Here is a 22,306-nt window from a genome sequence, read left to right on the forward strand (position 1 = left end):
GCACTGCGTACGTCGTTGGCATCGTAGTCACCGAGATGACGTCGCTGGAGCTAATTAGATGCGCCCACTCGCGCTGACGTCAGTTCTGTACATGACTTTCCACGCCAGGAACGCAAAGCCATGCAAGATACTGACCACTAGTGCATTCAAACTAGGGCCCTAAATGGATGACCTTAACCCTAGAAATCAGTTTGCAGAACGGGGAGGATGGGTGGGGCGGTAAGGAATCTATCACTAACTAATGTCTCTTACAGCTATATCGTTACACAAAAGTAACTTGTGCATCTGAAAGAGACACGTTAGCGATAGATTTCTTACCTTAGAATAGATACCCCAGCAATACCAACCCCAGTGGTGGGTCTGCAAACCAAGATCACACCAGAAAGTCACGGAGAACAGAACGGCCAAAGAAGCAGTCTCTCCAGATTTGACTGTCTAGGCAATAATGCTTGGTAAAAGTGTGCAGGGAGGCCCACGTGACTGCCTGACAGATGTCTTGCAGGGGGATACCACGTCCCAATGCAGTAGTAGCTGCTGTCACCCGGGTAGAATGGGCGGGCAACCCCACCAGAGGTTCCTTTTTAGCCAGAGAATAACAGGCCTTGATACACAAGATAACCCAGCCACAAATTTGTTCCACCTGCAAGCGTATACCGATTTAGTGGAGGGACGCCTGACTGCCAGAATGATATCACAGACTTCAGGAGGCAAGTCAAAAGGAATCATCTGCCGCCGCTCAATCTCCACACATGTAGGTGGTGGCTGGACAGGTTCAGGTGGAGGACCGTCCCCAGCTGCTGCAACAGAAGATCCTCCCGAAGAGGCAGTCGGATCGAGGATCCATGCTCATACTAAGTAGCTCAGGATACCAAACTCTTCAAGCCCAGTCCGGAGCCACAAGAATGACTTGGGCCCGGTCGCGCCTGATCTTCTTTCACACTCTGGTTACAAGTGGTATAGACGGAAAAGCGTACAATAGACCGCAATTCCACTCGTGACGAAAAGCTTCGCCGAGCGAGTGCCGCCTGCGAAACTCCAAAGCGCAGAAGTGATGACATTGCGCGTTCTCTTCGGTGGCGAAAAGATCTAACCAAGGCTCTCCCTACTGTTGAAAGACACTTTGCGCCACCTCAGAGTGAAGATACCATTCGTGATCCATCATGCACCTGCGGTTGAGTTTGTCTGCCCTGACGTTCAAAGAACCTGCCGGGTATTGAACCGTCAAGGAAATTTCTTGATGTTTCAGCAACGTCCAGAGGCGCAGAGCCTCTTGACACAGGGTCCACCACCCCACCACGCCCTGTTTGTGCCCTGACTGTGAACACTTGCACCACCCTCCCCTTGACAGAGGGAAGGAATGCTTTCAGTGCAAGAAGGATCGCCCGAAGCTCCAGAAGGTTGATATGGAGCCGGGACTCTGCCGGAGACCAGAGGCCTCTGATCTCCTCCTCTCCCATGTGGCCATCCCCATTCCAGGAGGGACCCATCCATCACCACTGCGTGCTCCAGCTGGGCAAGGGTGAGGGATCTGCTGCTGACTCAATGCTGATTCACGAGCCACCACTGCAATTGTTGTGCAGTGCCCTCAGAGATCTGGACATAGTCAGACCGGTTCCCCTGATGCTGCGCCCACTGGAACTTCAGGTCCCACTGCAGAGCCCACATATGACATCTGGCATGATTGGTCAGCAGGATGCAGGAGGCCATAAGGCCCAGCAGCCTCAAGGTCGTCCTGACCGAAACCCAGGACAAGGGCCGAAAAATCGGAATCATAGCCCGAATGTCCCAGACTCGCTGTTCAGGAGGATAAAGCCAAAACTGCGCTATATCCAGAACCGCTCCGATGAAGAGGAGCTTCTGAGAGGCAATCAGGTGCGACTTCGGCACACTGATGGAAAACCCCAGCAAATGCAAGAGGTCGGCCATAGTCTAGAGGTGGGAGACTTCAGCAGCCGGTCTTCGAGATAGGGGAAGACTGAAACCCCTGAACTGCGCAGATGAGCTGCGACCACCGCCATCACTTTCGTGAACACCCGTGGGGCGCTGGTAAGACCAAAAGGGAGCATGTGAACTGAAAGTGCTCGTCGCCTACCGTGAACCGCAGGAACGCCGTTGGGCCGTCAGGATGGGGATATGAAAATACACGTCCTGCAATGCTAACGCTACCATCCAGTCTTGCGGGTCGAGGGCACACAAGACCTAAGCAAGTATGAGCATCTTGAACTTCTCCTTCCGGAGGAAGCGATTGACGTTCCGAAGGTCTAGGATGGGATGCAGGCCTTTGTCCTTCTTTGGAACCAAGGAGTATTGAGAGTAACAACCAAGACCTACTTCTGGCGTCGGAATGCGCTCGATGGCCTCCCTTGGCCAAGACGGCCGTAACTTCCTGTTGAAGAAGTGCCAAGTGATCCCCCGACATGCAGTGGTATTGTGGTGGCATGGCTAGAGGGTTGTCTCGAAGGGGAAGGAGTAACCCCTTCGTAATATTTGCAGAACCAACCTGTCCGATGTGATGTTGCGCCAGTGGTGGAGGTGATGGCAAATCCTGCCACCTACTAGCGTCTGGTGGGTCTGAAACACCGGACTAGAAAGGTGTGGAGGCAGTGGCAGCAGCGGGGGTGGTGGACTGACCCGCACGCTGGCCCAGTGACCCGCCTCTGCGGGTCCAACGTCCGCCCTAAGAATGTTGCTGCGCAGGCCTGTGGCTCTGAAATGAACGTAGGAGAGTATTGTCCGAGCCTCCACCGGACACAGACCGCATCTGGGCAACCGTATCCCACACAAAATGGGAGTAACGGCCCAAAAGACATGCGGTGTTCACAGACCGCAGTCCTGAACTGGCAGAAGAAAAAATATTCTTCACAAACTGCTCCAATTTCTTGGATTCCCTGTCCGGAGGTACGGAAGGGAAAACGCTCAGGGACGCAGAGGCTTGGACAGCCAAGCTCTCAGGGGTAGGGTGTTGGGAGAGGAAAATAGGGTCGCCCAGGGCCAGGCCAGGCGTCAGGCCATCTTCTTATCCACAGGGGCCCCTGTGTTGGGCCTGGACCAGGTGCCCAAAAGAACATCTAGGAGTGCATCATTAAAGGACAGCAGCGTCTCCGTAGAAGAAGACGCCCGGCCGAAGCACGTCTATCAGGAGGCTAGTCCTGACGGCCACGGTACGAAGCTCGAGGTAGAGAGCTTCGGCCGCCCTACGCAACACCGTAGCCACAGTAGAGGGAGACAGTGAGCCAGGTTCAGGAGTATAATCATGGTCACCTGCATCTCCCAGATCCTCATCCCAGTCTGGGACTAACTCGCCTTGTGCTGCGAGAGGGTCCTCAGACCCCTCCCAGTCCTCCCCAGCCTGCCGAACAGGTGGAATATGAGATCGGTGAACAAAGGGATACTCCACAAAGGGATACTCCCAAACGGCATCGGAATCGCTCCGGTCGACACCCCTCCGGCACAGGTTCCATGTGGGGGAGGTGGCAGCGACGTTGATGCCGGTGGAGGTCGTACCGGGCCAACCGGCATGGACGGGGATCCATGTGTGGATCTATGGAGGTCTCTCGGCATCGAGACCGAAGTAGTCTACGACGTCGGGTCAGGGCCAGCGACGTCGAAGAATGAGGACCCCTATGCGGGCCCATGGGGACCAAAGGCGCAACGGCGAGGACGGACGGTCCGAAGACACGTGCCATGATCGCGCAACCAGCTAGGGGAAGGCAAAGAGCGACGGCGCGTAATAGACTTCTTGTGCTTCGCACTACCTGACTCAGAGTGCGAAGACTTCGAATGGTGGTGATGGCTCCGCGGTCGGTCCCTCGACCTCCCATGGGAATGAGACCTGGAACGGCACGGAGCCGACCCCCGGGGCTCTAGCCACTTTCATGACCGCTCCCGCAAACTTTTTGAGCCATGGCCCGGCACTGGAGGCACGACTGGAAGCCGTGGTCACGCCCCAGACAGTAGAGACACTCACGGTGCAGGTCTGTCACAGACATCGTGCTGGAACAAGCCGCGCAAGACTTAAAACCGGGCATCCTTATACACCAGGAGTAAAAAGACTCAAAAACAGAGACAAAAGTTCAAAAAATAACTCAGTAAAAAAGTGACCGGGGTACCGCTCTCGCGGGATCTGCGCTTGCTGCCGTGGAAAAAGAAAGAACTGAAATCAGCGTATTTCGGCGTGTCTACGTAGCTCCATCGACGTCATCTCGGTGACTACGACGTACGCGGAGTCGTATGATGACGCCTACCAACGCGCAGGGGTACTGCTGACGAAAAACTTTCCAGATCCAATATGACGTCTGGGATATTCTAAGGTAAGGAATCTATCACTAACGTGTCTCTTTCAGATTCACAAGTCAGCATTGAACCTGGGAATACGCAAACCACCATCCCTTAAAATAAAAAACACAAATTCCCTCAGAACAACAGGAGACAAGCCCCCAGAACATAGAGGTAAAAGGCCACAAGATTAATCAGGAAACACCACCTTTAAGACTAATCAGTGAAAAATGTCCTACCCCAACCCAATAGGCCAAAGAATCCTTTCAGACCAAAGAAGCTGTAGGAAGCTGGCTGTGTATATGAAATTGCAGTTAGGTGTTTATACCATGCACAGAGTCCAGGGGTTCCCCAAAAGTGTACCGGGCTCAATGCAATACTCAAAGTGCTTGATTAGTGGTATTGTTGGCGAGCAGCCTTAGGTCTAACACAGAGGAGTTTAAGACATTTATTGCACAACAGTGATCAATAATGGACACACTACTTAAGAAGAGATCAGACCAATTTTAGAAAAATGTATTTTATTTTAAGACCAAGGTCTTCATAATCCGGCAAGTAAGTTTTTAATTTGAAATACTTTTCACTTTGAAAAATCAACACTTTAAAACATAGTCCAATGTTATCCTATAGGGAAAACAATATTGTGGTTAAACAAGTAAGTATTCAACTTACAATCCTAGTCTTCGAAGCCAAAAGTCAGCAAGAGCCAGGGGTCAGATAAGTAACTAAACTACACCACCAGCAGTACAGGGACAGCAGTGTGCAGAGGTCAAAATTCGAGTTCGACCCGATGCTTTCCAATGGATTCAGGGGGTGAATGGAGCCACACTGAATGCAGGTAATCAGATCGGTTGCAGGGGCCAAGCTTTGGGGGTAAGGTCCGGCACTGGGGTGAGCACAAAGCATCACCAAACATACACCACCAGGATGCAACTTCACCGTCTAGCGCCAAAGGCTTTTTAATAGAGATTCTACTTTTGACAAAAAGGCTGCAGGCGTGCCACCAGAGATTGCAGGAGGAAGACCAACAACAGTATAGGTAAGTTGGGATGTAGGGGGTCATAAGGGCACTGTCGGTTTAGCTCACCAGGGCCCAAGGGCTTCGGGTGTAGGGGTGCCTTTTGATGTTGGAGTATTCTTACCGGAGCCGGTCGCGGTCAGGAGAAGCCTCTGGATTCACACTGCAGCGCCGTCGTGGAGGGTGGGAGAGGTCAACGAACGCTGGGCACAACATCAGGATCGGATGGGGGGACTTCATTGCACTGGTGAGCAACTCAGACTCGGGTCGTGGGCATCAGGAGCAGAGTGGGCAGGAGACCCGGATACGCCAGGATCCTGAGTCCTTGGAGTAGGTTGCTTCAGGACAGGTCCATAGGAGATTGGAGTCTTTTTCAAAGGCACCAGTCCTCTCAGGGGTTTCAGAGGTTCGCTATCTGCACAATAGGTCACAGGTTTGCAGAAGCTGGAGACAGTCTGGTAGGGCTGGGGCCAAGGTAGTCATCATCTACAGTGTTCTCTGCAAGGTTGTCTTCTTTCTTAGGTCATCGCAGATCTACTTTCTAGGTCTGGGAGTGCCACCTCAATAGTAAATTTAGAAGGTGCTTTAGGAGAATATCAGGTAAGGCCAATGTACACCTTACCTGAGGTGACTAAACCCTCTATTTGCCACCCTGCTGAAGGATGGGGGCATAGACCTATGACTGATTGGAGGGGTCTCCTCATCTTCTAGATGACAGGGACTGAAAGTTGTGCTTCACCTCGCCTCCCCCACCTTAGTGTCAGAGGTGGGCACACCTCCTATTCTTTTGAATTTTTCCTGCTGGTTTTCCCGCGCAAAGTGGGGATGTACACTAACATTAAAAGGTAAGAGACAATCTTGCTATGACAAATGGGATGCCATAGGCATTTTAGCAGTAGGAGACCTCTGAGAAAAAGGAAAGAATCTGGTTCCCTGAACAACAATCAGTGTATGAAATGGCTAATCAAGAAGCATTAAGATAACTACAAATACGTCATGCTCACTTATATCCGCCTTAGTGGCAAGATCTTTAATTTTGCAAAACTGGCGAAGTAACAATATACCTTCTTTTCAAGAACTAGAGAGACGGTATGCACTAAGATCAGGGTCGCTTAGGAAATTTGAGAAACGTTGGAGTTCAATAGGAAATTAGTCTGGGATCTGGGTAAAAAGATTGTTATTTGTGAAATTGTGCAATATATGATTTTTTCATAGATGTTTCTGGACTCTAAATACGTTAAACATACACCTTACAGATTGATTTACATTTATACCTATGCTACGTCGTCAACTCTATCTTATATCGAGCACCTACGCACTTTACTCCGTATTTGTTTTTTGTTGTGTGAGGAATTGTGCAATATGATTCCTTAGGGATAGTTTGTGTCCCTAAGAATCCAATTTCTACTGTTTACAGATCGAATTATTCATATATACGTGTCATGTCGCTAATTGTAATTTATATCGAGCACTTTCGCACTTTACCCTATATCTGTACATGTGTATATTGTATCATGAATTGAACTCTCAATGAAAATATAAATAAATAAATAAATAAATAAATACGTCATGCCCTCATAATCGCCATTCCGCGAGATAGAGTTTTGCCAGAAGTGCCCTCATTAGAAGATAAACTATTATCAGCACCTATGACTCGAAAGGCAACCTCAATGACGTATCAAAAACTATGTAACAACTTACCTGACCCACTCCTAATACTCCGAGATCTCTGGCAAAGGGACTAAGGAATTCCAGAAGCTGAAGAATAGCAGGAAGCACAGATGTCCCCCTGGGAAGCAGCCATTCCACTGAAATACAGACTGATCTAACTTAAAATACTACAATGGACCTATCGGTCTGGTGGAACATTGACCAAAAAGGGGAGGAGGGAAGATGCAAGGTGTCTCAGACTTTGCACTAGGGAGGACACATTTTACCATACCCTCTAGGAATGCTCTGCTATCAAACCATTATGTCACAGATGCAAAGTGTAAGTGAGAAGAAGATCCACCCAACACCTAAACTATGCTTACTCAACATATGGGAGGCCTTAGCCCATACCACTGCAGAGCAACAGTGGGTCACACTAGGGCTGGCTCTTGCCAAGCGAAGTACAGCCTTAAGATGGGGGACAGGCGAGATACCTACATTGCAGAGATGGGCAAGAGACATGGATAGATGTATGATTGCGGAAAAAGATGTGTAGAAGAACAGAGGCTGCCCCAGAACATGGCTCAAAAAATGGGGAAAGTGGAACACATATAGAGGTGATATATGTATCTCCCCCACGAGAGAACTCACAGACAGTAGGAGGGATAAAGTCGTTGAGGAATGTGATGATGTGGATGTTTGAGACTTATCATAAGATGTGCTATTCGTCATATGTATTATATTGCATACCATACAATATCTGTACAGCAAATTTCTATTGCCTGACTACTGTATGACTGAATAATTTTCAATAAAAAGAAAAGTGGGAGTGTAAACCAGGGGCTGCAATCTGCTGCTAGCAGCAGAGGCTGCGGGTCACAATCAAAAAAGGCGGCAGGCCTTTGATGTTTTCCTCTTCGAGCACTGGCCCATCCTGGGGGAGGAGGCACGATACCTCTTCCCAGGATGTGTATGGTTTCTGGTCCCAGAGTGCAGGGGCCTTTTACCCAGGGGTCCAAACACATGTCTCTAAGTGACTGGCTGCCTACAGCTAGTCAGACACCACACCAGGGTTGGTAGGTTTTCAAGGGGACCACTGAGGTGCCCTCTAAGTACATGGTACAATCAATCATCAGTGTGGATTTATTGTAATGAGTAGTTTGGTACCAAACACTCCTGTGTACAGAGAAGCCATCATGCAGATATGCCTTCACCTGTGGTACAGTGCAACCCGCCTTAGGGCTGTGAAGTCTGATAGAGGGGTGACTTAGGTATGCCTTCAGGCAGTGTTAGCTGGCATGGCACCTAGGCGGGGTGCCATGTCGACTTTGTCATTTTCTTCCTCACAGGGGCATGCAAGCTCCAGGGGCAGTGGTATGGTCCCAGTGAGGAGTGTCCAAAGGACCCTCTTAATCTCCCATGCCTTAGGTACCCAGGGTACCATTTACTAGGGATTTACAGGGGGCAGAATTTCCAATTGGGAGTTTGTTTTTAGGGAAGAAGCACTGGCACAAGTGTCTTGGTTGCAGGGAACCTGTGTACTACATTTGAAACCATAGCAAGACTAGGCAACAATCATTTGCAATGCAATAGGTCTCGCATTAATTAAGTTTGAGCTATTGGCATTGCTAAATATTGCAACACCAACTGCAACAAAGTCTATTAACTGTAGGCCAAAAAAAGTGTATTTATTTTTGTAGCAATCGTGGCATGCTGCGCTTTAGATGAATATGTTTAAAAGTAAAATGCGCCATACTGTGATTGCTACAATAGTTATTTGTGGATGCTTTAACAAATTGATGTGTGCACTGATGGCTGGGGTGTGTGTGCCTGGTGGAAGAGTGCACTGCCGGCTGGAGGTGTGTGTGCCTGGTGAAAGTGTGCACTGCCGGCTGATGGTGTGTGTGCCTGGTGGAAGCGTGCACTGACGGCTGGTGGTGTGTGCCTGGTGAAAGCGTGGCCTGACGGCTGGTGGTGTGTGCCTTGTGAAAGCGTGCACTGACGGCTGGTGGTGTGTGCCTGGTGGAAGCATGCACTGACGGCTGGTGGCGTTTGTGCCCAACGAAAAGCGTGCACTGACAGCTGATGGTGTCCGTGCCTGGTGAAAGTGTGCACTGATGGTGTGGTTGTGTGTGTGGTTGTGTGTGTGTGGTTGTGTGTGTCGTTATGTGTGTGTGGTTGTGTGTGTTGTTGTGTGTCTGGTTGTGGTTTTGTGGTTGTGTGTGGCGCTGTGGTTGTGGTTGTGGGTGTGGTTGTGTGTGTTGTGTTTGTGGTTGTGTGTGGTTGTGTGTGTGTGTGTGTGGTTGTGTGTGTGGTTGTGTGTGTGTGTGGTTGTGGTTGTGTGTGTGGTTGAGGTTGTGTGTGTGGTTGAGGTTGTGTGTGTGGTTGAGGTTGTGTGTGTGGTTGAGGTTGTGTGTGTGTGTGGATGTGTGTGTGTGTGGTTGTGTGTGTGGTTGTGTGTGTGTGTGTGTGTGTGTGTGGGTGTGTGTGTGTGTGTGTGTGTGTGTGTGTGTGTGTGGTTGTGTGTGTGTGTGTGGTTGTGTGTGGTTGTGTGTGTGTGGTTGTGTGTGTTTGGTTGTGTGTGTTTAGTTGTGTGTGTTTGGTTGTGTGTGTGTGGTTGTGTGTGTGTGGTTGTGTGTGTGTGGTTGTGTGTGTGGTTGTATGTGTGGTTGTGGTTGTGTGTGGTTGTGTGGGTGCTTGTGGTTGTGTGTGTGTGGTAGTGTGTGGTTGTGTGTGTGTGGTTGTGTGTGTGTGGTTGTATGTGTGGTTGTGTGTGTTTGTGTGCGTGTGGTTGTGTGTGTGGTTGTGTGTGTGTGGTTGTGTGTGTATGGTTGTGTGTGTGGTTGTGCGCGTGGTTGTGTATGGTTGTGTGTGTGGTTGTGTGGGTGCTTGTGGTTGTGTGTGTGTGGTAGTGTGTGGTTGTGTGTGTGTGGTTGTGTGTGTGTGGTTGTGTGTGTGTGGTTGGATGTGTGGTTGTGTGTGTGTGTGGTTGTATGTGTTTATGTGTGTGTGGTTGTGTGTGTTTATGTGTGTGTGGTTTGTGTGTGGTTTTGTGTGTGTGTGTGTGTTGTGTGTGTGGTTGTGTGTGTGATTGTGTGTTTGATTGTGTGTTTGTATGTGTGGTTGTGTGTGGCTGTGTCTGTGTGTGTGGTTGTGTGTGTGGTTGTGTGGTTGTGGTTGTGTGTGTGGTTGAGGTTGTGTGTGTGTGGGTGTTTCTGTGGTTTTGTGTGTGTTGTGTGTGTCTGGTTGTGTGTGTGGTTGTGGTTTTGTGTGTAGTTGTGTGTGTGGTTGTGGTTTTGTGGTTGTGTGTGTGTGTGGTTGTGTGTGGTTGTGTGTGTCTGGTTGTGTGTGGTTGAGGTTGTGTGTGTGTGTGTGAATGTGTGTGTGTGGTTGTGTGTGTGTGGTTGTGTGTGGTTGTGTGCGTGTGGTTGTGTGCGTGTGGTTGTGTGCGTGTGGTTGTGTGTGTGTGGTTGTGTGTGTGTGGTTGTGTGTGTATGGTTGTGTGTGTGGTTGTGCGCGTGGTTGTGTATGGTTGTGTATGGTTGTGTGTGTGGTTGTGTGGGTGCTTGTGGTTGTGTGTGTGTGGTAGGGTGTGGTTGTGTGTGGTAGGGTGTGGTTGTGTGTGTGTGGTTGTGTGTTTATGTGTGTGTGGTTGTGTGTGTTTATGCGAGTGTGGTTGTGTGTGTGTTGTGTGTGGTTGTGTGTGTGGTTGTGTGTGTGTGGTTGTGTGTGTGTGTGTGTGTGATTGTGTGTTTGATGTGTGGTTGTGTGTGGCTGTGGCTGTGTGTGTGCTTGTGTGTGGTTTTGTGTGTGTAGTTGTCTTGTGTGTGTGTGGCTGTGTGTGGTTATGTGTATGTGTGTGATGGTGTCCGCGTGGTTGTGTGAGTGGTGTGTGTGTGTGTGGTTGTGTGTATGTGGTTGTGTGTGTGTGGTTGTGTGTGTGTGGTTGTGTGTGTGTGGTTGTGTGTGTGTGGTTGTGTGTGTGTGGTTATATGTGTGTGTGGTTGTGTGTGTGGTTGTGGTTGTGTGTGTGGTTGTGTGTGTGTGGTTGTGTGTGTGTGTCGTTGTTTGTGGGGTTGTTGTGTGTGTGTGGCTGTTTGTGTGTGGTTGTGTGTAAGAGAGGGGGAGTGGGGATTCCTATGTAAAGTGGGAGTTTTATACCCCTAGGCAATGTGCCAGTACCGCCCACGTCATGCTAGTTTTAGCAGTGTAGGACGGGATGGAGACCAGGACTTCGTATTGTTGTCTGTGCACAGGGGCACGAGTTGTAGAACCCAGGACAGCAAGCTCTCTTGTGGAATCGGAAGGCATTGGTTTTTCGGTACAGGCTCCTCTTAGTGCTTCGCTTTCCACTGGTGATCTGGCCTTTCGTTGTAGTACACCACCCTCTGTGTACCCCCGAATTAAGTCTCGGATGTGAGGCATTCAGAAATTTGAGCCTGAGGCTGCTCTGTGGTGGGGGAGAGGACGGGGCAGGTCCGAGAGGCGCCATGACAAACAAAGAATGCAGGAAAAGCAGATGGCTGCGCGTGCACGTGCACATGCACTCATGCTTCTAGCCAGCAAGCAAAGACTGGGTAGCACTTTTGAGATCCCCTTTAAACAAGGACTGTTACATTTTCCCATATGACTGCAACATTTAGCAATTATTTATAATACCGGTGCTTGCTGCTCGCATTGAGATCACTCCTGAGGGTGGGCAGCAAGGAAAAGGATTTGGTTTGAAACATTTACAGTTCTGCCTCGAAAACCCAGAAAACAAGGACAGATCACGGGTTCCCTGCTTAAATTGTGTGCTATTGGCTGGTATGGGTTAAAGACTTTAACAAAGCCAATAGCTCTCACATCCAGTCGATCACCAGAAGTTTTGAAAAGTCCAAGGGGCGTGAATTTGCTAAAAGTGCTATTTTAGCCAATTACGCTAGATAGCGTCAGTCTTTACACATCTGCCAGTTTCATTGGAAACTGAATAAAGAAAGCTGGTGCTGATGTGTAAACATTGTTAACGATGTAGAATCACACTTAAGATGTACTACGAGAGCAGCACCAAGAAGACTGATGGGGGCAAGAAATTGAAACTTTAGCAAGAGAGAACTAGCACATAACACAACTGTTAACATAATTGCCGATTAATAATCTCATCGGGACCATGCCATGAAAATACGGTCGGAGATCCAGAAACGGCTGCAGTAGTTACCCCTTCAGACGCAGTACCGAATAAAAACAAGCATTGGAAATGCAATAGGGCTCGCATTAGGAAAGTTTGAGCTATTGGTCTTATAAATTATATTTTTATTATTTATGTGTTATTTTTTAAAATAGCTAAATTAATAGCTTTGTCATTTACAATGCCAATAGTTATAACTTTCGCAAATATGACACCTATAGCATTTGTAATGCAACATGTTTTATATTTACGGGACTTAGATATATTGATATTACAAATAACAATGGCTTTTAATGTTTTAAATAATTAATACTTAAATAATGTATTTAATTTGTAATGGCAATAGCTTAAACTTTTGTAAATAACTTTTGTGAAGATTATGTTAAGTGTTTTTTATTGTGACGAAAATCCATGTGTGTGGTTGTGAGTCACCAAAATAGGAGAGGACTCCCTGGAAGAAAGAGAGAGGGTGAGGGGGCAGCTGCTAGCGGAAAGTGGAAGTGAACATCGTTGTTTAAACAAACACGATAAAACGAAAGTAGTGCTCCACAGGAAAAACCTGTCAAGCGTGTGCATGAAGTGGTGAATGAGCTTCAAATAGACAGGGGGAGTAGATAGTGTGTGAGAAAGAGAAAGAAGTGAAGAGCAGGTCACAGACGCATAAAGAGGGAGCGCACAAACAATTAAAGGTAAAAATCAGACTAATATTCTGATTTACCAGCCAAGTGAGGTTTTACAACGATGCATGCCTTCAGGTGTATTATTTGAGTTTTAATAAAGATTACACCCTCTACAATCTTTGTCAAATTAAAGTTCACAGTTAACAACAGATTCCATATCCTTCAGTAGATTGCGCCCGTCCCATGCTTTGAACTGAGAACATAAATGAATTGCCGTTTACATGGTGTGGGACACCGGCTCCCCGATGTTGTTAGCTTTTGACACACACGTTGTTCTTTTCTGCAGGGAGTGCCATCCACCATCAACAAACTATAATGAGGAGAAACAGCGCGGAGCAGCCGGCACAGCAGTGCCCTCAAGTTTCTAAACCTCAGATGAAATCGCGAAACAATAGAACATTCCAGAAGCCTTTTGTTGCTGTTCCTTTTTTTTAATCTAAACTCGAGGGCCCCTTTAAACAATATTTCACAGATGTACGCAGCGCAGGATTTTAATGTCATTAAAAGGCAGCATGGAAAACGTGGGATCCATGGAGTGAAGTGTGGGTTCTTAAGATGAGGTTAGAATATGGGGGTGTGGAGAGACCCAAACCCCATAAAGGACGAAGGCATGGGAAGTTAAAAGAACTGGGAGTCCCCATGAATAAGTGCCTGGGAAAGGTTAGAAGAACCAACACCTAGCTCTGTAATGGTCTAGGGGATTCTCAAGGCCATGTGATGGAAATCCGGTGGCGCTCAGCTCCAGAACAAACCCTGTACCATTGGCAAGTTCTAATCTCTAAGAGCATCAACATCTGATCCCCAGCCGAGATGGGCAAGTAGACCAGGGGTGAGGTGAAAAAAATACATCCGTTAGTTATAGCTTAATAAACGTCCGGCTCTTACACTGATGCTAGGGATTCGGAGCTCTTGAATACAAGAGTGCCAGCCGCCCACGTAACGGGGGCTGGAGCTTTCGATTTCATTAGGAACAGCCGCCCCGGTTGCGGGAGCTGCAACTATCCAAAATGGCAAAACCGACAGCCCAAAAATAAGCCAGAGAAAGGGCCATGTACTCACTAGATCTGTGATCCTCGTAAAGTTCATCGATGTTGGGATTAGATGGGGCGAGGCACTGTAGGAAGAAAAGGAATGGAGGGAGCATTAGTACCTTCCCCGTGTCTGGGGCCGTTGCGACAAAGGGATGACCGACTTACCTGACTGCAAGACGAGCGCGTCAGGCAGTAGTTACTCCTCGTGTGTCGATACGGCAAGTCCCACGCGGGAAGTGTAAGGAAAACGGAAGTTTAAGAACGGTCCCGTGGGCATTGCCGGGATATGTAGAGCGCTGACCGGACCAGAAGTTTAGGGTGGCTCACTCGGTCAGTGTGTATTGGTCGTAGTTAGAACCTAGATAATAACCAGGGAAGAAAGCTGCCGAATTACGCAATCAATCCAGTCACCATTAAAGTATCTGCCAGTAATGTTATGGAAGATATACGACAAAAATGTGCGTTTAGTCAACGACTGTGCAAAAGATGCTGTATTAAAAATAAAAAGCTAGAGAAGAGTAAAACGGTTGAAACGAAAGTGCGGCACGAGAAAACAGCGTGGGGTGGCAGAACGGGGTCAAAATAAAGTGAACCAAAAGAGGAAAGACAAATCTACACGGAGCAACGAGAATGTGAAAAATTGACCGTGAGGACTAAAGCGAGTGAAAAGAAAATGAAAAAAAAGGAAACAAGCAACGACTGACTAGGGTGAAATAAAACAAGTTTTAAAAAAAGTACACTGGGGGGAGGAGAAACCCGAGACACGGCATCAGAGAGCATAAAAGGAGACACGGCCTTGCGGCCGTGAAACTGAAAGTACGGCCGGCAGGCCGTGAATAATTAGGGGGTGAGAAATGCGCTGGGAGGGGTGCCTTTGATGTGGTAATGCGAGGCAGGCGGCTGGTGGCATTGTGCACGCGCTTTTTAGGGTTTGCGCTTGCGCAATGACCTAAAAAGCACATGTACTGCACGGAATCGCCACTGGAATCGCCAGTGGTTAAACTCTGGATAAGCCACAATAGAGCTTCGCCAGCTATGCGCAAGCACATCAGCAGGCGAGCCCTAACAACTTAGGGGTACAATGCCCAGAGAGGAAAGGTCAACTTACAAGTTGATAGGAAAGTGTAAATAATCACAGCATGTGGCTGAAAGTCAGTCCAGAATGGTTAGCTTTTAGCTGCTAATTCCTGTTGTCTAAGAGATGGTGAGATAGATAAGCATGAAAGGCCTGCGTTGGAGCCAGTGAAACAAATTGCTTCAGGGCATGTATATGTCCTGTCCGCAAGTGAAACTGTAAGCAAATGTCAAACAGATTATTCTCAACCTCTGCAACGAATTGAAAATTACACACCAAAATCTGTACAAACAAGTGATATGATGGCATTAATGAGACCATCGCCTTTTGTTTACACCCATAACAAACACTCCTGCAGCTCTGGCGATTATAGAGCCATCGCTGCTGCTCTCTTGACAAACAAACCCTTGACTGGCAGGCAGCAGGAGCAGCTATGAATTTGTATTCATCGCTCCCCCTACCTCCAGTCCTGCTAATTAAAAGGTTGATCACAGAACAATACCCTTCTACTTAATTTCAGTGTTCCGATTGGGCAGAAGCCGGCTGCCCTGCCTGATCCCTTCACACTGCTGAAGTTAATGTGACAGGCGCCAGGAGATGGATTGCTGCCATATTGCCCATCGCCCCCAATCAAGAGCTATCTGTGTAAACTGATTGTTCTCATTTGCTCTCATTATTATTACAATATCAGAAGGAAACGGCTCGCTGTCACAGCCATGCAAATCAGCCATTACTTAAAAACCATCATGGGCGGCGTTTGATGGACCACCCTGTCTACTGACGGGCCTATTAAGGCGTTTGTTTTGCTATATAGTCGAACTTATTTTCTGCTAGTTCATGTGAGGCAAGTTATTTCTTCTTTCATGAACCTTTATTTATCAAACGATTTATTAAACGTGCACTTGGCCACATGGGCAGCGGGGGGCTTTGCCATTAACAAAGGAAGTGTTACCCATACACCTGATAGAAAGAGTCAGAATGGGGGGGAGAGGGCGTGAGCCTATAAGTGGACCTTATAGCAAAGGGCAGATTTCAGACGTATAATGTCATAAGATACAAAGATGCAATAGAAGAAGACCGACTGCTGGTACAGGTGCCAACAGCGTACAGAACGAGAACTGAGAGCCCCCCCCACCCCCTCCCACACACACACACACACACACACACCTTTACCACTTCTTTCCTATCTAAGAAAAACAGAAACTTGGGCATGTTTCATGATCAGTTGGCACGTTTTCTTGTGATTTTTAAGCTAAGCACAAGGTATAAACCGAAATCAGAAAACAGTAACATCTCCAAATGATTACAAAACACCTGCACATGATACGCATACTTGTAAAGCCACTCATTTGATTAGTCTATGAAATATTGTGTGGGGCAGATGATCGGACACTGGCTTGAGCTGGTCCTGGGTGAGACAATGGCGTGTGTAAGGCGCCTGCACGTGCAGCGGTTCGAGTGCTGGTTTGGAGCTGATCAGTGCTTGCCGTTGCTTCTCGAGGGAGCTTTTCTAGAGCACTTTGCTCATGCTAACGTTGGCTGCTTCATCCGAGCTGTATTTCTCCCCACTTTCCGTCAGTGGCCCATGCCATGGCTTGCTGCTGAAAAGTCTCGCTCTCGGAGTCTGCTCTATGTTGCACTTCACAGAATGTGCTGATGGTGCCAATTACAAGCCTCCAGCTGCACGCTCCAGCCCCCGCCTTTCGGGCAGATTTATGCGGGCTCTTGCCGACGTTATTACAAGTCAGAGTTTATTGGGAAATTGAAACATTATGCGGAGTGTCTAACAAATTGCTTATGCTGCTACAATTGGATTACAACAGCCACTTGCTCCCACCGGTGAGATTAGGCAAGTAGGGCTCCTGCCGATCTCCAAGAGTTAGCAGTAATTTTATTTGCCTTGACTCTCCCTTTCCTAACAACATGCCTTTCTCCCTGCCACCCTGCCAGCGGTCTATTGAAAAGGCACAGGCTTGTTCCTTGGCCCTAACAATGCAATTACAGCCCCACAGATCGCACTGTTTGTGCATTAAGTAAAGTGCCAAAACGAGGCAAATTCATCGTTTGACTTGACGAAGCCATGTGATCTCTTCCATGCGGGCGATGCGACATGCATGAGCAGGCACCGCTGCAGCACACCCTGGACCCAGACCTTCTCTTGCCCCTGTCCTTGGAGCAGTAAAAGCAGCCTCAAGACAGCGCCACGGCGCACGCATTCATCGAACACGGCATTTGTTCCCAATACATACTTATCACTGCAAACTATTCTAATAAACTATTTAAATCTAACCGGCATAAACAGGATCTCTGCTAGTAGGCACTGGAATGCCTTAATAGGTATTCCACTGGCCGTGACTGGTTTATGCAGTCTTGTCAAACTATCTGCATAGCCTGGCCTGAAGATTAGGGTAACCAGAATTTTAAAGCAACAAAAAAAACGGGACATTTCACAACAAGCATTGCTGCCTGCAGTTGCTGAGGTTAAAGAAGTAATGGCAGAACAAGCATTAGCGGCCACAATAGCGGCCTGAGAAACGAAAATCAGCCACGAAAGAAGCAGGGGACTGAGCAAGTGGGAGGGAAGCGCTGGCGACAGGGGGCTAAGGATGGGATTCCTTTGAAGTCTGATGCCAAGGCTCGAGCATATGGGGTGTCAAAAAAAAGTCTTCGGAGTGGCATTGGGGGCGGGGGAGAGCATTCCTTTGAAGTGTGAAGCTCTCAGCATTGCTGTGGCGGTCTGATGCGATGATGCAGGCGGTACGGGGAGCAAATGGCAGCAAGCTCGTGCACGAGCACACATGCACTCGGCATAATCCGCCTGGTTTAGCTTTCTGTTTCACCTCTATATGTCTAGACATCTGCAATGCCAGAGGCATTGGCAGAGGTCGAGACCTAAAAGTGGGGGCTACCCATGCAAAAGAGACACTTTCTCACACAGCCTAAAGCTCTCCCTCAGCCCAGAGAGGTCACAGGTCCTCCCAACTAAGCAGGCCAAAGGCCTCCCAGACTACACTGACCAAGGCCACATTTACCAAACAGGGCAAAGGCCCATCCACCAACTCTCCCCCCATCCCAAATAATTTGAAGGTGTCTCCCCAGAATCGAAGCTAATTCAGGGGGACAGTAAGACCAGGCCCATTAGGGGGCCTTTAAGTAGAGATGTACATCCCCTAGAATTCCGTCAAACACCAAGGTGTTTTACACAATAAACACAGTTCTGGTTTCAAGCATGCCCAAAGCAAATCATGTTGATTTCCAAGAAGGAATTCTAGAATGAATTCCAAATTGGTATACTGTGGGTGTTCTAAGTAGCTGAAGGTAAACACATGACGACCAGGAAAGGGAAGAGGCAGAGCTTGCTTGATGTCACTCAAACAGCTTGTAGGCTGTATCCAGCACTCCTAGCACAAGATATTACAACCATTACTCAAGGACTGGACGTACAGGAGTCTACAATTGTGTGGACTAAGCAACGCAACTTCAATGGTATTAGCCACAAATGGAAAAACTTCAGCAGTTCCAGGAGCTTGAGAGAAAGCGGAGGAAAACATATCAATGGGAAAAAAGTAGTAGCAAACTGAAGTTTACCACCCAATACCACAAATTTAATTGGCAACCTTATGAATGGCCGATTGCATATAGCAAAGGTACCCCCTACTGCAATTGGAAAGTTAATGAAGCCAGTTTCTGGACGTGCCTTTTCCCTTTTTAAGGCTTGTTTGGATTAAAACGTGCTTTTACCATCACCATATGCAAGCAATGAACTTTAAAACATGTATTTACTTTGTCAGCACCTCTGCTCCTTGAATTATGACAAACTGGACTTCATTTCACAATGGGCTAATCCTAAATGTAAATGTAGAGTATTTATATAGTGCACTTCTACCCGGAGGCCTCGTAGCGCTGTATTCATAACGCTGTGGAACCCATCCTGGCTTAGCTGTGAAATGTCCACTCCTGGGAACCCCCAAAGTGATGCCAGGCATCCACAGCGCTGCTGGGGCCGTTGTGGAGATTAAGCAAGCTATTGCCCAGAGTCACAGAGTGGGACCGATGATTAGACTAGGCACCGAGGCAAGAATGATCATGTCCGGGGAAATTAAGTCCAAGATCCGCCGAGGCGGGAATTGAACCCTGGTCCCGGGCCAGACCTTTGCATCAGGGTCTGCCGCTCTAACCATTGAGCCACGCTTCTACAAAGAAGCATAACATTTTGAACACTGCTGATCTCAATTTATCTCCCATTTTTTCTTCCAATTATGTTTGTTGGGGGCAATTCACTGAAATATGCAATGGGTGGGACTCTTACATCATTTTGTTTATGACTAACAAGGCTCACACAATCTCTACAGTGAGGAGCATTGTCAGATACTGACTGCATTTGTCTTTTGACCACCCCACATCCCCTACCTTACACATACACCTTAAGAGAACCCCTGGATGTTTGCACCGACACTTCTTAAGAGGAGTTGATAAGAACAATTATGAGAAGCATTATTTTACTCATGAGATTGTGCAATCTCTTTCTAGAATCAGTATCTGCTTGAAGCAAGCTGTAAATCACTGACAGACATATTTTTGATTAAGGGGGAAAAGTATACAAAGGTGGAAATGTTCAGGATGGTCGGTCGATAATTAATATGACCCTTCCTGAAAAAAGTCCACTTTCTAAAAACCAGAGTGTCACAGGATGCTTATAAAATCCTGTGACTGCCAGGGACATTCATATACATCATAACCAGTATGCCATTATGTGCAAGTCAAGGGTAGGAGAACCAAATGTCAAGGAATGTGCGTGTCCAATGTTTGAATACGATATGTGCATATAATAGAGAAAGTGCCTTGCACAGACACTTTAGTAGTTAAGGTGATCAATTGTCTCACCCCTCAAGTAAGACACGATGTTCATGAAAGGGAAAAGTCACTGAGGATGGGCTACAACTGTTTTTAACCGCTTTAAAGACTGAGGAATAAAACACACAACACATTAACAGATTCTTCAAAAAATACCAACAACAGCTGCACACAATGTACTTTTTTTAGGACACAATTTCTATACTTCTGTTTCATTAAAGCAGATTTCCATGATATGAATAACCGTAAAAAATTATTTTAACTAGGGCAACCTTCACCTTCACCTACACCAATTGACACCAAAAGCTTAACCAGCCAAGCAAACTACAGTTATTGCAACAAAAGATCAAACCATTTTGGAATTGTGGAATAAACAGAATAATGTTACAATGTTTTTTTTCCTACAAAGTCATTAAAAGAAAATAACCTTTTTTTCGGCGAGGTTTGGGGATCTTTTTCTCTGGAGAGGTTTTAATCTTCACAGACTTTTCTTTACGTTTCTTCTCTTCAGCAAGGACCTTCTCAAGCAGCTTTGCAAAGAAGCTAAAATCAAACGGCCGCTTCTCCTCTACCCAAACACAAAGGGGACACAAACAGAATTTTTAAAACAAATTCAATTGTAGTACTCTTCAAACCATACTAAAAACTCTAACATTATGGAGACACTATAGGAGGCAGGCTTAGAAGATGGTGAACACTTATTTAAGTAAAGCACCCTACACTAATCCAGACAACTCTTATGGTGATTTTAGTGCTCTTAGACAACCATAGAAAGCTCTATAATTGGTAGCTGTGGAGAGCAGCCTTCAGGCTTAGTCCAGAAGGAGTGTTAAGCAGCTTGTTTTACCAGAACTAATCATGTAGTGTAGGTTACACGAAAAAGAGTCACACAGTGTGGTTATAAAAATAGTTACATTTATTATACATACTCCCAGACACATTGGTATATCTCCTACCCGGAGATATCAACGCAATACACAGAATATTTTGAAAAAAAACAGGAAAGGAAGCACAAATACACAGTGGTCTCCAGGGGGAGACCAAACCATGTACTAAGAAAGTGGAATGCGAACTGTGACCGAAGTCAAGACTTGGACCAGAAGACTTAGAAGAGCTGGGGACCCAAGGAACCCCCCAAGATAAGTACCCAGGAACCCCACAGAAGCTGTGTGCAGGGTGGAAACACAGCTGTGTAATTAATGCAAGGCAAAATGAAAGTTGAGGTTGCAGTTTTGAAGAAGGACACTTCCCAGTGAAACCTGAAGAAACCCCCTGGAAGATAAAAGGTTGGAGATTCACACCACCCGTGGATACACCAGGAACCAGGATACCTACACCAGGGAAGCCGGATGCATAAGTGCGAAGTGATGTTGGAAACTGCCGTAGACCACAATGGAGGACTTCAGTGAAGATGCCCCTGTTGAAAAAGGTTTAAGAGTCTGGTGGAATCCAAGGAAGGATTTTGGAAGAGGAGTACCTGCAAGCAGAGGGGACTGAGTCTTTGTCACTCAGGAGTGACCAGAAGGCATGGAAGACCAATGACCACCGATGACAGAAATTGCAGGAGAGTTAACGGTGACCTTGTCGCTGCAGCTGTGAGGACCAGGGAACACTGTGGAATACCAGGAGCTGTTCATGAGCTGTCAGACATTGGAAGTCGAGAACCAGGGGTTCTTTGTCCGGCGGGAGCACCAACAATCCGTGGCAGCAGCAACAGACGTGGACAACGAAGAAGGTGCCGTTTTGATATCAGCAATTTCAAGGGACTCACTAAATGAGAGAGTCATGGCAGGCCCCGAGCAAGCGGGGAGCCTACTGAAGCCAAACACGACCCCCCCCCAAGTGGACCCACAAACCGAAGGCACAGGAGTGGCAAGAGGACCTTGAGCAGATCACCAAGAATGCAGGCCCACGGTGCAGTGGATGCGGTGAGGACGAAGATCTTGGTAGCAAGAGATGCTGGAAGCTAGAGCTTCTTGTAGCCCAAGCTCTCTGGAGGACATAGTCAAAAATCCTTGGCAAAAGCAAGTCAGCGCGGTGAACAGGGGTTCTGTTCCAGTGGTTCCGCCAAGGGATACTAGCCTCACACTGGTGAGAAGACAGTGTAGGCCTCAATGGAGTTGCAGAACCACCACCTGTGTTGCTGAACCTTTCGGAGTCCGTGGAAGTTCAGGAGCAGCAGACCGGTCAGCTTTGTTGTGGTGCCTGCAGATGCAGGAGAGTAACTCCTTCACCCTAAGGGAGATTACTTTGGGTTTTTTCGATGCCCACAGGCCTGAAGAAGAACGTGGATGGGGCACAGGCACAGACGATGCAGAAGACTGGCAAGACAACGAGACCAGGAGCAGCATAAGTATTCCTTGATAGAGTCTCGGTTCCAGGCGAAGTCCAACGAAGTCCAAGGTGCCGAGACGGTTGAAGTGGAAGTGTTTTCGCATCTGAATCTTGTCTCACGATGAATCTGAAGAGCCACTGACAGGTAAGCCCTTAAGTACCCTAAGGAAAAGGTTGGGACGATTCAGGGCTCCATCCCGGAGGAGGGGCTGGACAGAGGGG

General features: G+C 47.6%; 1 protein-coding gene across 1 annotated transcript in view; it reads right to left on the reverse strand.

Moving 5' to 3' along the window:
• The window catches only part of BDP1 (BDP1 general transcription factor IIIB subunit), a 1,412,545-nt gene that overhangs the window by 1,167,676 nt on the left and 222,563 nt on the right, over positions 1 to 22,306 (reverse strand). The window contains exon 9 of the mRNA XM_086960808.1: positions 20,178 to 20,318. Within this exon, the coding sequence (XP_086816934.1) occupies positions 20,178 to 20,318 (141 nt within the window). The remainder of the gene's footprint in view (positions 1 to 20,177; positions 20,319 to 22,306) is intronic.

Source organism: Lissotriton vulgaris, chromosome 3_1 (assembly GCF_964263255.1).
Source record: "Lissotriton vulgaris chromosome 3_1, aLisVul1.2, whole genome shotgun sequence".
Lineage (NCBI taxonomy): Eukaryota > Metazoa > Chordata > Amphibia > Caudata > Salamandridae > Lissotriton > Lissotriton vulgaris.